At 37.5% G+C, this 14,672-nt stretch overlaps 1 protein-coding gene across 4 annotated transcripts in view; it reads right to left on the reverse strand.

Annotated features, from left to right (window-relative positions):
* The window catches only part of EVI5 (ecotropic viral integration site 5), an 84,326-nt gene that overhangs the window by 14,064 nt on the left and 55,590 nt on the right, over positions 1 to 14,672 (reverse strand). For all 4 annotated transcript variants that reach the window (XM_075710300.1, XM_075710299.1, XM_075710301.1 and 1 more), the window contains one exon: positions 9,306 to 9,401. In XM_075710300.1, the coding sequence (XP_075566415.1) occupies positions 9,306 to 9,401 (96 nt within the window). The remainder of the gene's footprint in view (positions 1 to 9,305; positions 9,402 to 14,672) is intronic.

The following is a 14,672-nucleotide window of genomic DNA, read 5'->3' on the forward strand; positions in this document are numbered from 1 at the left end:
CACAGAGGCTCTGTAACTTTGACACGTACTAGTAAAGCAACTACATTTTTAGCTGTCCAGCAGCCTTGCAAGAACTTTACTTGTGGGGAGGGAAAAATCTGATGGTCTCTTGTCCAACTGTGCTTGCAAGATACGGTAAAAGAAAAGCACATGATTTATTGTGCTATAAAAACTTCCACCACAAGTTGAAATGCTTACTTTGTAAATCTGAGGGCTAACATATTTCCTTTCAGGGACAACATTTCTTATCAAGTAAGAAAACATTTATAGAGCACCACATATTTTGAAAGCATTTGTCTGGTAAAACAAACTATTAGAAGATGTTAATGTGATTTTAGTCAGTATTGAGAAACAAGTGCTTTGCAAGAGTTAATACAGTACTTTTAACAAATGTTAGTTTTAGTGAGAACTATGATGTGAGAACAATGTAAAAATTCACTGAAATAAATCCCACAAAGATTAGCTGGTTTTATGAAAGCAAGCAAGTAAAATGACAGTTCCCAAGAGACAAATATACATCTGCCTGTAATACATGGAAAGCAAATAGTACACTCCTTCCAGAAGAAAAGGGGGGGGAAAATAAGTTGGCAAGAGACTGAGTGGAAGAGCATTATGTCTAATTATAAACCTTACAGGAAGAATACTAGGCCCTTTTGGACTTGCTGTTCTCTCCTTAGTTCTGATGAAAGGAATGTTACCTATTTCTGTTTCCAAGACATCTAAATGCTGATAAATCTGATCTTCTCTCATTCTCATTTGCCTATATGATCTGATCCACTGCTAGCCATCACCCTATAAATAGGTCTTCAGAGAACTTCAAAAAAATTCTAGTAAGTTTAACTAGAATTCACTTTCCCCAGTTAATCCTCCCATTTCCATCATGCAAAGCTACTTACAACTCATTCATAGCTTTAAAAGTTACTGAAAGCTGTGCCCACACTACCGTCATGACTGCAACACAGCACAGGCACAGCCAAACCAAGTAGCTGGACACCAGCAGTCCAAGTACAGCAGGATGAAGCTCAGAGTTATTTACCCTGCTTCTGAATGTAGCCTAGTGGTGCTTCAGATAAGAGAACATTCAATTTGGTAAGCATTAAATTTGACTCGAACGAAGCCTAGTAACAAAATTAACAGAGGAAAGGAATAATGCTTCCTGCTGGTATCCCAGCATCAAGCCCAGATGCTATTATTGTGAGAGCAACAGGAGCTAGGAATGCTGCTAGAAGCAGCCAACCAGTCTTGTGCTACTCCAGTGGGCCACAACCAGCAGCAGCAGCAGCAGCATTTTGTGCTCATGTATGGCCGACGCAGGAGTCATCGTTTAGCTGCTTGTAAAGATATACCCTCATCTCCTCAGGGAACAGCCTGGACTAAACTGTGCGGGGGACCAGAACCACTCACTGTATCATACTGATTTAAAATTATTAGCTAAAAATAAAATAAAATAAAAAAAACAAGGAGGAAATAATTTGGCAGCTTTTAAACCCAGCTTACCTATCATACAAGTTTATGGTATTTAAGACCAAAGGAACTGTCAATGTGGTTTAAACTTTCCTCCTGTGTACTGCAGTGCATTGAATTTTGTTTAGGTGTTGTATTACGTGGCCTATATAGGTGGGTTTGTTTTAATCCTTCACACTGATGGCTATGGTTTACTTTCCCTTCTCCATTTTAGTTTCAGCAGTGAAAGCCTAGAAAGCTAACCCAAGTTGCAAAATGTATCCTTAATTCAGCCATATTACCAATTACTCCTTTGGTCATAACTTATGCATTATTTATCCTCAAAGTAATTATTTAAAGTGTCTTGAAATTTATTTACACAAGCGAAAGCTTTTAAAAGCATAGTATTTAATCTCCGACTTTTATATCTCTTTTCATTAAGCCAATCTTAAAATGTTAGCTCACTAGGAGCAAGATCAGACCATGAGATAACACCTATATCAGAATCTTACTGACTGCACTAGGTTCTTAAAACATAATATCAGATCCATTCCTAGATAAACTATAATGTATGTGGGAATGGAAGAGTAGTAAACTAGTGGTCACTACTTTGAATAGCCATCAAGTTTTCAGATACTGAAAATGGAAAATACTTTAAAAAAAAAATCCCCCCTTTTCTGCACTGTCAATATGCAAGAATTTAATCACCAGCATTTCACTTAAAGTTACTATTACAGCCTTTTAAAAGCCTCAAAAAATTCTTCTGGCAGAATAATAATGCTCCAGTCATCTGTCATCTTGTTATTTTCCACCAGCCGTGCTGAAATATTGTTAACATGGGCTGTTTACAGAGAATTTTCTAACTGTTAGAACAGTGTGTCACACATCAGGATTTTGTTTTTTATTCAAATGCCAAACACATGCATAAGATTTGCACATTAGCAAACAATCTCATCCTTGCTTCCTCTCAAAATATTTCAAGTAATTATTTGTTAAGACTATATCTCATTACAGAGGAACAGCTAGGAAAAAACTAGCTCTGTATTCTGTCTCTGACATTGGTCAATAGCAGATGCCTGGCAAAGAACATAAGAATAGGCAAATACATAGTGGTGCTTTCCCAGAATGTTCTTCACAAACTCCAGCAAATAGCCCATTTTTCAATTACACATGTCACATCTGTGCATTTCCAGGGATTATTTTTCCCTCCCATGAACTTAGGCAGTTATTTTTTCCAATCTGTATTAACATGGATTTTAGTATGTGGACCGATTTTGGATCTATAAGAATTTAATCTTTTAAACTTCCAAAAATCACATCCTCTAGTATTGTTTTTTAAACACACCTCCAGTTTCACTTGAAGATCCTAATTCTTGCACTGGAAGAGAACAAATGCTCCCTTCCCATCTTCTTCATTCCACTTACAGTTTGAATATTTTACACACACACCCCCCGCCTTCAAAATTCCTTGGATGAAAAAACCCCAACCATTTCAATTTCCTAATGTTATCTAGACACCAAAAGCACGTGAGTAGGAATTAGCTGATCCTCCTCCCTAGGGTCACAAATTGCACTGGCTGCTGAAGGTGACTAGACAACAGCTAGAACAGCATGAGAAGCAAAAGCAAGGGCACAAAGAAACAAGTCGGTTCCTTTCAAAACTTGCTATTTTGCTTCAGTTATCTTCCTTGGTAACTTTGTGTTTATTATGCTTTTAGCATTAGTTCAGTCAAGTCCTAATTCAGTCAGTTTTTTGTATCCCCTGGCAATGGCAAGAGATACAGGAAAGAAACATGCCAGTGTCTTTGGAAAGCTCTACTCAAATCTAAGACAAAAATTGCAGATAAATTCCCAGAAACCACCTTCTCTCCTCCACAAGTCTCCTTAACTCTATAGAGGTCTGAAACCTTTTATCCAGAAATCTTTTTTTTTTTTTTAACCTAAGATTAAGAGCTAAAGGTGCCGGGATTATAAAGAATATTTTGTATGTCAAAACTACCAAATAATTTGTCAAAAAGAAAAAGAAAAAAAGCATCAGGAAGGTCTAAATATTCTTCAACTGCTTCCAAGCTAAAAACAGCTACTGGATCCCTCAAGTATAGGAAAATGTTGTTAAAAATAGGTTTTAAAGATTTATCTTCAACATCCATATTCCTGCTTTCTACAGAAAAAATGCATGCTAAGTGAAGGAAGCACTACGTTTCTGTATGTTGCTGCTCCCCTTCATAAAGCTGTCCCCTAATGCAGGTGGCCAATACACACCAGAATCATAGCCTTATGGAATAATACTCTGCAATCCTAAATTGTAGAGGCTACTGCTTGAAATACTGTGGTAATTAATTTAAATAAGAAACTGAAATTTAACAGCAAAACAAACTCATTAAAGCATTCCAAGAGACACAAAAATCAGCTAGCAGTATGACAAAGACAAACTTTAAATCGTATTTCAAGTGAAACTTTGTAAACTTAAGCACTTCAGTCCTAAATCACAAAGTCTGTAAGACTGGAAACCACTTGCTTTTGTCTCCAAAGGTGTCTTGTGGTCTGCCAGTGTAGTTTGTGGGTAAGCATGTCAATTCTAATCTTTTGTACCACTCCTGTAATCTAGGTAACACATACAAGCCTTGCAACATCCAACAGGAAGCAGAGACAGCTGCTGTGTAATATATATAAAGCGACTGCATGTACAGAGGGGTAGTGCATGAAATGCAGAACTTCAGCAGTTTATAAATCATTTAATTCCATTCAGTTTGAATTAAAAGTAAAGAGTGGCAAACTATAAAAGAACCTCCTCCTCTTTTCCCCAGGATGTGATTGATGCTGAAATGAGTAACAACTAGTTCAAGATTTATCTTAGTCAGTTTTTCTGAAACCTTCAACTTTACTTAATGGAATCTCGTAACAGTCCAAACTTCCTACATATTCTTTTCCACATAGGGTAGCTGCTTTACTTCAGTACTACCTACTGAAGTGGGATACTTTCTTGAATAGTAAAAATGTTTCACAAAAGTTGCTTTTCAGTGTCTCATCAAAGGCAACATCTGTGAAGCATGAGCACTCCTTGTGCAGCCTGAGAGTATGTAACCCACGGTACAAATCTTGCAGTGCCTGTACCCTCATGCCATTTTGGTTACATCAGTTAAAGCACATGAACTGTAAGGTCAAGTGACAGAGCACAGTGCTCACCAGAGCTTATTTCTCTTGTGCCAAAGACAGGGCAACCAAGCTTGCATACTTACTGACAAGAGTAACAGAGTTGCTTCACAGAAGCTGCAGCCAGTCGGGGCTGCACAATGGAAAAACATTTTAGACTAAAATCCTACTAAGCTAAAAGTCAAGAATGCTGTAGAGGTAGCTTTAAGAATGGAAGGAAAATGGAGGAAGAAAATGCTAGGTGGAAAGATTTCAATTAATGAAAAGAACAAGTGGCAATGGGACACGAATTTCTGAAAAGGCAAGCAGAGTGTCTAAGTCTAGTGCATATTAAAAGCTCTGAAAGAAGTTTACGTCATGACTTCCTGTTTGAATCTGTGGCAATCCTCAAAATTTCAGGTTTTCACACTAGTTTCAGCCTTCAGCAATAAAGCCAGAAGGCATAAGCATCTAACAACTTTGTGCCCAATAAAGCAACTCAGCCAATAAGGAGGAAAGGAAGTGCAGCACTAATCTGACACTAAATATACACAGCTTTTCACAGGATTAGCTATTGGCTAACTAGAAATACTGCAGTCTGAGTGTCCTTTCATTATGCATCAGCTGCATATTATGCATGCATTCTTCAAACATTGATAGGTTGTGTAAAAGATTAAAGGATAGCTATCAGTAACTTTCTAGGGAATGAACATAAAAATGACTGACATACTTACTAACGTTAAAATTGCAAGTTAGTAATAATTGATTTACATGTGTGTGAACCGAGTGAGGTTATGGTTGCTCTGGGGAATTTAAGTACGAACTCAGCATTTTACACAGTGATGTAAATTATGTTAAGTATTTTTGATTCTAACCCACATTTGGTTACTCAGGTTAGTGCAAAGAAAGAGCTGCACGTGAGTAGATCTAAGATGGTGTGCATAGAGCAGAAGTCTACAACACAAGTCTTCTTACAATGTTCTCAAAGCTCCAGCTTTTGTCTGTTCACTCTCCTGGAGCATTCATCAAATAAAAGTTTAAAGACCTGCTGTGAAGTAGTCAATATATGCAATTCAACTTACTATACTACAGAAATCCACTGTCAGGTATGAGGAATCAGGTATCTTGTTAGAACAAACCAGGAAGCCAATGCAGTAATGCCATTTATAGTTATTCTACCTTATTTGAAAGGTAAGAAAAAAAAGGCATCATGTTTTTCTATGTAATTTACCTTGTACATTTAATAGCAAAGTGCCTAATTGGTTCAGTTTTGGATGCCATACTACCAATTTCCAGTATGCGCAGTGTTACTCAGTAACAGGAACACAACAACTTGAATTTACTACAAATAAGTCTTCTTATAATATGATTTGAAGACTGACTGTAGCATTACTATTCCCAGATGAGTAATAAAAGCAGATTAATTTTATCCTTCAGGCTGCAAGCTGCACCATATTTAAGATGCATGCAAAATACTGAGCTGAGAAAAGGAAGACCAAAATTAATCAATAGACTCGGACTACAACAAAGGGCAATCAGTTGGAAGTTTTTAAAAGTATAAACAAAACTTTTTAAAAATAAAATTAATCATCTGAAATCATATGCAGAGTTCTGACATGTGTCTGATTTAGGTTATCACACTGGAACAGGTGAGAGAAATGCCTGAAATCTGAAGGTCAAACTTTCTTCCACTATAAAGTCAAGAGGTGTTACAGCAGCAGCCTGCGCCATAGCCCCCTGCCCACCACCTTTTAGTAGAGAGGATTCAGCTTTAGGCCCTGGGCAGTAATAGTGGCCCTCGCTTTTGCTGTTCTCTGGTGTTCCTCACTGGTGTTCTAGGTTTGCCCTGTCCCTGGCTACTAGCCTGGCTTGCAAATACTGATGGAACAGTAGACCCTTCACTGGAACTCTGCAATGAGGATAGCTCGTGCTGTTGCCACATCTTGGTACCATCACCATCTGATGGATCGTATCACAGGATAGAATTAAAGTATCTAGCTCCTCCGGGTTCCACTGATAGAGGAACCATGCATTCAGATTGCTGACCAAAGACATGAAACAGTGTTTATCAGAAGGCCAGAATACGGACTTAGTTTGCAGTTACGTATATTCAAAATACAGGATCTGTTCATCATTTTGTTCCATCCTTCAGATGGAGAACCTACAATTCTTCTGATGTGAACTTCTGTAAAAGTGCAATACTGGAGAGAAAAAAAAAATGTTCAATAAGTGGAATCAACACTGATGGCCATGCCAAGACATTTAATCTTGTTTCACACGCACCCATCCCACCCCTACCTTAAACTATAACTTTTGCATTAATTTATGTCCAGTTTAAAGTTCTGCAATTACAATGTATTAGATGGTAACCATGCAGTCACCAAGAACTTTGTTCCTTTACCAGTGCCTTTTACATGTTAACCAGTTGGGAGGTTGTGGTCAGCATGTCACGTACACCATCACCCTATCTTCAGGAAGATGAATTTGCAAATTTGTAACGTTTCTTTTAGCTTTTGCAGAAGTAGAATCAAAAAGCAGCTAGCCAAAAAGCAAAGGGCATGGTCATTAATGGAGCTACACATGAAGACACTTCAGTGCAGATGTAAAAAAGTTGATTTAATTGGTCTTGACTAAATTATCCTAACGTTTAGCAGTTGAGGGCAAACATTTTTGCCTCTTCCTATTGCCATTTTATTCAGATTTTGCTGTTTCAGGAAACACTGTAAGCAAAGTTCTTTACTTAGCAGCTATGTTAATCCAAGACTTAATTATTATTTATTAGCACCAACTTACCTACATACATTTCAGACTTAACCTTACATGATCTCAAAGTCAGCCCAGTGGGTTACGCTCAAAATAAAGGATTGTGCATGAAGTCTTACTTTCCCTCCGAAGTTTTTACTTAAAAACTAGACAAATAGATATGTAACAGTAAAGGAAAAAACAGTCATTAGTAAACAAGGACTTGCAGGCTTTAAGAAACTCTGTGTAGGGAAGCATTCAGAAATGCTGTCAAGGTAGAACTTGTCTACTGCATGCAGAGTTTCTTCCTACTGTTTCTATCTACCCTAGAATGAGATACTTCATTCCTATAGTGTTTACCTAGTTTGGAAATTAAAAATTAAGCCACAACAAAGAACTCATCTGGAAGAGGAGTGCTCTTCTACATGGAATTACTCAAACTCTACTATTGCTACAATTCATATTCTCCCCAGCTGATGTTTTCTTTCAATCAAATTGAAATGCTAATAAAGATTTGTCTAGACTTAACTGTTTAGGAATCACTGGTATTACTCAGTTATCGTTGTTCTGTGCGCTAAATGAACCTCATCTTCATTCCAACCTGTTTGCATAAACTTGTACACAATTGTATGCCTTCATGACAACCGAGTTGCTCAGCCAGACATAAGACAAATGCTTGTATAGAGAAAGTTATGCAACAGCTTTCCAACAGTAATTCTACTTTTCCTCCAAAGCAGTGGTTTCTTACCTTTTAAACCTACACTGAGCACAGGAAAAAGTCAGTACAGTGCCTTATTTATTCATAATGCAAAATATCTGGCTTTCTGGGAATTCTACAAACAATTTACTTTCTCATAAGGAAAAAGCAAGCTAGTTATAGTCCTTTAATGGAAAACACCAGGTTATTGATTTTTACATTAGTTTTTAAGTGAGCTTAATGATCGGTAAAGGTGCTGGACTGATGTCCCTAGAGACTATCCTCAATCTATAGCATAGACAGCATTCCAAGATCCTCCACTATATTATAATTCTCAAGGGATTGGTCCTAAAAGGTTGAATCCACTAAGATTAGTATGAAAATACTACTTACACTTAAATAAAGAAAGGATGTATTTATTTACCAAAAGCAAGAAGGCAATAAACAATTAGGTTGTATTGCTCTACTACGGTTTTAAGCAACACCATCAGAGCTGTGTATTAGAAGGCGTATAGAAGCAGCAGCAGACAACAATGCAAAAGCGAGTGGGCATTTTGCACACAGTGTAGTATTAGGTAAAGACATTTCTTCACAATGCAGGATGAACTGAAATGAGCCAGTGAGCACAGTAGTTACATAAGCCATTTCGGTTTCAGGACCTTCTGATCTTTTTAACTAACAGAAAGTTACTACAACTATTAGAGCAAGGAAGTTTGAAGACAGAAATTTCATAGGTTGAAGGTTTTGGCAGTTTAAAACTTAAAAATCTGTTAACTGATATTAAGCAAGCATCCTTTTTCTCTTTAAGCAATCTCGGTATACTACCACGTAAAATTCATCCTCAGAACAGCAAGAACGAAAAAAAAAAATCTACACATGGACTCTTCTGCTTGCACAAAAGCAGCTTAGTTTCTAAGTTAGCTTTAAAAGTTGTAGCAAATAAAGACATAAAGGGGCTTATTTTCATGCACACAGCTCCAAATGCAGTAAATGCAACACAGTGACATATGTTCAACTCATGAAATTAAGGAAAAAAACAAGATGGAACATAAATATTGATCTCATTTCATGTCAAATCATGTAACTACGCAATTTTTTGTTCTCTTACATCCCAGGATAAGGGCAGGACTCACGTATAAGAGTTAGTTTAACTGCATTCATTTAAAATAGCATATGTTGGCAAGATCAGGTACTGAAGCTGTAATAACTATTAGATAAGCAAAACGTGCTACAAATGAAAGATAGGACAAAAGGTGCAAGTGATCAGAGACAGTAGTGTTTTATCACTTACCTCATGATGCAGCTCAGCTATCTGATCTTTCAGTTCTCTGATGTACTGGTTGGAATCAGATTTATTAAGCTGCCCTTGAATTTTTCCTTCTTCTTTCTGTTTTGGTTAAAAAAAGAATCTTATTCAAATTATCCACAGACATACTATATTAAAAACCTTATTTAACTGTCTGCGTATTTTTGCCATGAACAAAAGCTATTCACAGACACCATCCAGCACTGCTCATCTGGTTGAAGAAGTTACAGCAGGTATCTAGGGCTGTCAGCAGCTCAGACCAAGCTGACCCTCTCGATACCAGCCACAGTACAGGCAGGATTCTGTGGAGGAGCATGAAGAATTAACAGAACTTCACAGGTGGAATTCACATCCAACGTACATGGGGTTGCACATGCAATTTAGTAAAGCATCCCTACAGAATACTATCAATATATGGAACATATCTTAGCATACATTATTTTCACTGATGTAAAGTTTTCATTTAGTAACAAGGAATTTCCCTTTGTCTCCAAGTGACGAGTAAACAAAACACGTTCTTTCCTTGCATTGTAGGACATGCACTGGGAAACACTACATATGACAAGCTTTCTTCTCCCCTAAAAAACCAAACTTGTAACATATAAAATATTGTGGTATTTATCATATAGGAGGTCCAGAGAGCATAAGTGAAGAGAGGTACATCCCCTAGCACCAATACTGCAACAGGTACAGAGAAAAACTGGCAAGTAAAAAAAGCCAGAGATGAAGAGGAACGTGAGATTTCCCTCATTTGTCAACCAAACGCAGCTCCTAATGTTCAAGATGCTCAAGAAGGTGTCATCCACACTTGAATGCCTGCAACACTAACTTTCAGCTTGTCTCTAAAGGGAATCCTAATGCGACTGAACCAAACTTGGCCAATCTGAGATAAATAACCACCCTTGATGGAGAAGGCAGCCCACGTCTTCAATTTGCTACTAGTAAGTCAAGAGCAGAGTTGTTTTGATTTTTTTTCCCCCCCAGCTGAGTAATTTCTGAAGCAGACATCAGCTTTAGAGATTAGAAGCACCTTCATTTTATATAAATCTTTACCTTGATTGTAACTCACATACAACCCATATATATCAGAAATACAAATATAATTGGAATATCTGTTTTTTCTACCAGTAGCTCATTTTGCTGAAGTTTTAATTATACTTGAAGAAAGCACACAGTTAATTTCAACAACAGGCAAGTTCAAAGTCATTTGCAAACAGAATTTAAATACCTTTTAGAATGAAAGACGTCAACTGTTCTTCAAAAAACAAGACAAAAAGCTTTAACAGAGAGGTTCTTTTAAAACATCCCTCTGAAATATCAACAGCAGGACAGCTCATGTACCAGGGGATGGACAATATACGACCTTCCAACCCCTTCTGCTGCATTAAGAGAACAACCTCGAGCACTGTCACTGTTGGCAATCTCAAAGCAATTTCTCTAATTTCAGCCTTTGTTTTTCTTGCAGCAAGGTATGCATTACAATATTACTTGAGAAATAACTTTGTCATGTTCACTATTAATTCACAGAATTTGCAACATGGAGGGACAAGATCCTTTAATGCATAATTCGATACTGAACCTAGTCTCCAAAGCAACCTATTGCTCAAATTCACAAAAAAAATATTAATAGTAACAACATTACTAATTGTTCCTGTCCTAAATAGGTTAAAAAAACCCAAACCACAAACCCATCATCTCTCTTTACAAGGATGACTATTGGTATTGGAGAACCCAAACCAGAAGCAACATAACCAGCAGACCAAAAATAATGCTGTTTACGTCTGTATATAGAAAAAGCTTCATTGCTGTCAGAAACTGACATTCCCGACAATGAGAACGACCCGATCTCTTGTGGCAGCAGGAATATAGGGGAGAAATGCTTGTCTAAGTCCTTTCCCTCTGTTTGAAACCCTGACTTTTCCATTTAAGCCTCTTGTTCTATGGACTCCAGATTACTATGTAACCATACGCTATAGCATCAAAAAGCAAGAGTAAAGCAAGGTTTTACCACAAATGGAAGATAGGTGCTATAGCCCTTTTAAAATGAAAGTGTAATAAATAGTTGAGTTTACATTCAATCAGGATGCACAAGAGGACATGAAACAGGCATTCCCAAGTTACGTCGGTATAAACTAACAGCAGAAGCAATAATGTATACTAGCTTAGGTTTGGCACTGCACAAATAGCTGAAAGCTGTTAGTGTATACCATATGGAGTATACCATATTGGAAGTTAAACACTGTCATTATACTTAAGTGTTTTTATTGTTACTTTTTATTCCATAAATTTACAGTGTAAAGTTAATGCAGATATCACAGAATAATTTGAAACATAAATTTGCTCATGGAAGAACTGACTCTAGCTCCTATCACTTGGAGCTGAATGTAGGTGTAAGCCTGGCTTGCAAGATCCTCATTATTAGTGAAGGGCAAATAAGTTTCAGTTTTCCTTTCAGAACTTACAGATTTTGTAAAGCTGGCAATTCACAAAAATGCTTTTAACACAAAAAAGGAACCCTGCAATATCATTTTCTACAAGCATACTTTTCAAAGAAAAGTCATGCTGTAACTTCCTCTTGCAACATTCAAAACACTAGAGGTCAGAAGCTGATCCTTTTAACTGGCTGCAACAGAAATCAGATATTTCTAGCTAACTACAAAGCCCATGTTCTATGAACTACAAAGTCTGTCTACAGTGGCTAAATTGGAAGGATGACATAGAAGTTTTAGGACAAGGTATCAGATTCTGTTTCATAGCTGCTGCTCATCTCTCTGAGCAACAGCAAAGATACATTCTACTTTTTTTTAAAATAAGCTAAATTGCTCATGCCATTAATTTAGTTATTTAAAAGACACCCGTGCAGTTGCAGTAGCAAACCACTGGAAAACATGCAAGGTTCAGACACTATAGCATCAAAATATTTTTTAATTCTTACCAAAATCATCTAATTTGGAGAATAAATAAGTAGACAGCTAAAAGTTTACATATTTCAAATGAACCAAAACATTTATTTTATAAGAGTAGTTTTATCTGTCAGATTATGATCTTTAAGCTACCCAACATTCTTTAAAACTGTGAGAAGAGATTGGTATTTCTCATCAATACATATATTTTCATACAAGTATAAAATATTACTATGATCTGCAAAATTATTTCACTTTACAGTCACATTTCATATCTGCATTAAGATCAGATTACTTTCTAGCAATTTCCAGCTTCTGATGAGCATTTGTTAATCAAAGGCAAACTTTAATGTGAGCAACTCAAATTTGGTGGCAGTATTCTTTAACACTAGTTTTTCATTAGGGCAGCCTGACATAAGTCAAAAAGAAAAATTATTGGCAGGAAAAACTTCAATATGGCAGTTCCTTTTAACATGACAGAAAGCATTATCTTTGCTTTCCTTACTATCTGTTGGTATCTGTCACAAAGACAGAATACTTTCTCCCCAAAATTCTGTTGTTCTAGATTTGCTACTCAACCTACCCTAGATTATACAACACCTTATCTATTACTTCCCGATTATCATAAAAACCTATTTCTTACTGTTTTTATCAAGTGATCTTAATATCACCCTAGATTCTCTTTTAAGAATCTCGGATGCATCCTGAGATACTGAAAACCTCCACCACTGCAAAACAGACCCTATATTCTGCTCCCATGCAGGTTAGATTCCCAGTTGCACATCCTAATTCCAGATGACATTAGATCAGTGCCAAAGCACAGCTATATACCACTGTGATTGGTGAAAGCCCCAGAGACAGCAAGCACACTCATGCTCCAAACATTTATCAACACACATGGAAACTGTACAAAGGATTTTATGTCCATGTTTCATTTAGTAGCTTAATTAAGAAAGCTTGAGCAGCTTCAGCTTGAATTTTTCAGTTTCAAATATAATACCATCTTATATAGATATAATTTCTAACTCTTGAGACTGATCTAGTCATGATGCAACTGAGATTGATATCAGAGTTACCATTTGTTCTTAGTTCAGAATCTGAATTAAACTTGGCTGAGAAATAGAGGGACAGGGAATTAGGTAGGTAGCAAGCGACATGAAAGTGGGACAAACTGGGAAGTGAAGACAAAACAGGTACTGAATGGAACTGAAACAAAAGGTAAGGACCTTAGACAGTAACACGGATGGATTCTTGCAGATTTCATCTTCAGCCCACTATCTGCAGGATATGGCTGTTGCACTTATTTCATTAGTTGATGTACCGCAGGGCAACTGAAGATAATAATCTTCCAGGAATAACTACTAGCCCTCTATCATTCATTTGCTGCTCTGGAGATGCATGTTTCCCATTCTTCCTGTTCTACTGCTGCCACACTTCATTTTGCTTCCAGGTATCATAACCCTCTAAATAACAGGTTAATTAATTTCTCCTCCTAAAGGTCCAACAGTAAACGTTGAAAAGGTTTCTAGGCTCAGGCAGGAAGAAATCAGTCTTGTATGGATTAAGTCTTGTCTGGCCTCAGCCACCTCAGTCTAAGACCCAGCTATGGCAGATGGAAGCTCAACTACTGAGATCGAAGGATAACTTGAGTTGGGGAACAGAGAGCTACAAATTAATCTCAACGCTCTTAAACAGTAAGGGTGCTCAAGGGCAAAGGACATAAAACCTATCTTCTGTAAAACCACCAAGGAAAAGAGGGAGCTGACTGTCCTGCTGAAGGCCCTTCTATATTCTGAATCTGGCTTTAACTTTCAATTTTTTAAAATACCTAAGGGTGTCTGTTCCCACTAAATTACATTTCCACATGCTCTGGCTGCAAACTGGTCCGGCTTCCTCACAATAGAATAAAATAGGGTATTTCAGTTGGAAGGGACCTACAGTGATCATCTAGTCCAACCGCCTGACCAAGTTAAAGTATGTCATTAAGGGCATTGCCTAAATGCTTTTTAAACACTGACAGGCTTAGGGCATCGACCACCTCTCTGGGAAGCCTGTTCCAGTGTTTGACCACCCCCTCGGTAAAGAAATGCTTCCTAATGTCCAGTCTAAACCTCCCCTGGAGCAGCTTCAAACCATTCCCACATGTTCTATCGTTGGATACCAGGGAGAAGAGATCAGCACCTCCCTCTTCGCTTCCCTTCCTCAGAAAGCTGTAGAGAGCCATGAGGTCACCCCTCAGTCTCCTTTTCTCCAAACTAGAAAAGCCCAAAGTCCTTAACTCCTCATAGGACTTTCCTTCCAGCCCTCTCACCAGCTTTGTTGCTGTCCTCTGGACACATTCAAGGACATTCACATCTTTCTTAAATTGTGGGGCCCAGAACTGCACACAGTATTCAAGGTGAGGCTGCACCGTAAGTTACTAGACAGTTGACATAAGAAAAATTAAATT

This window comes from Pelecanus crispus, chromosome 5, assembly GCF_030463565.1.
Source record: "Pelecanus crispus isolate bPelCri1 chromosome 5, bPelCri1.pri, whole genome shotgun sequence".
In the NCBI taxonomy this organism is placed as follows: Eukaryota; Metazoa; Chordata; class Aves; order Pelecaniformes; family Pelecanidae; genus Pelecanus; species Pelecanus crispus.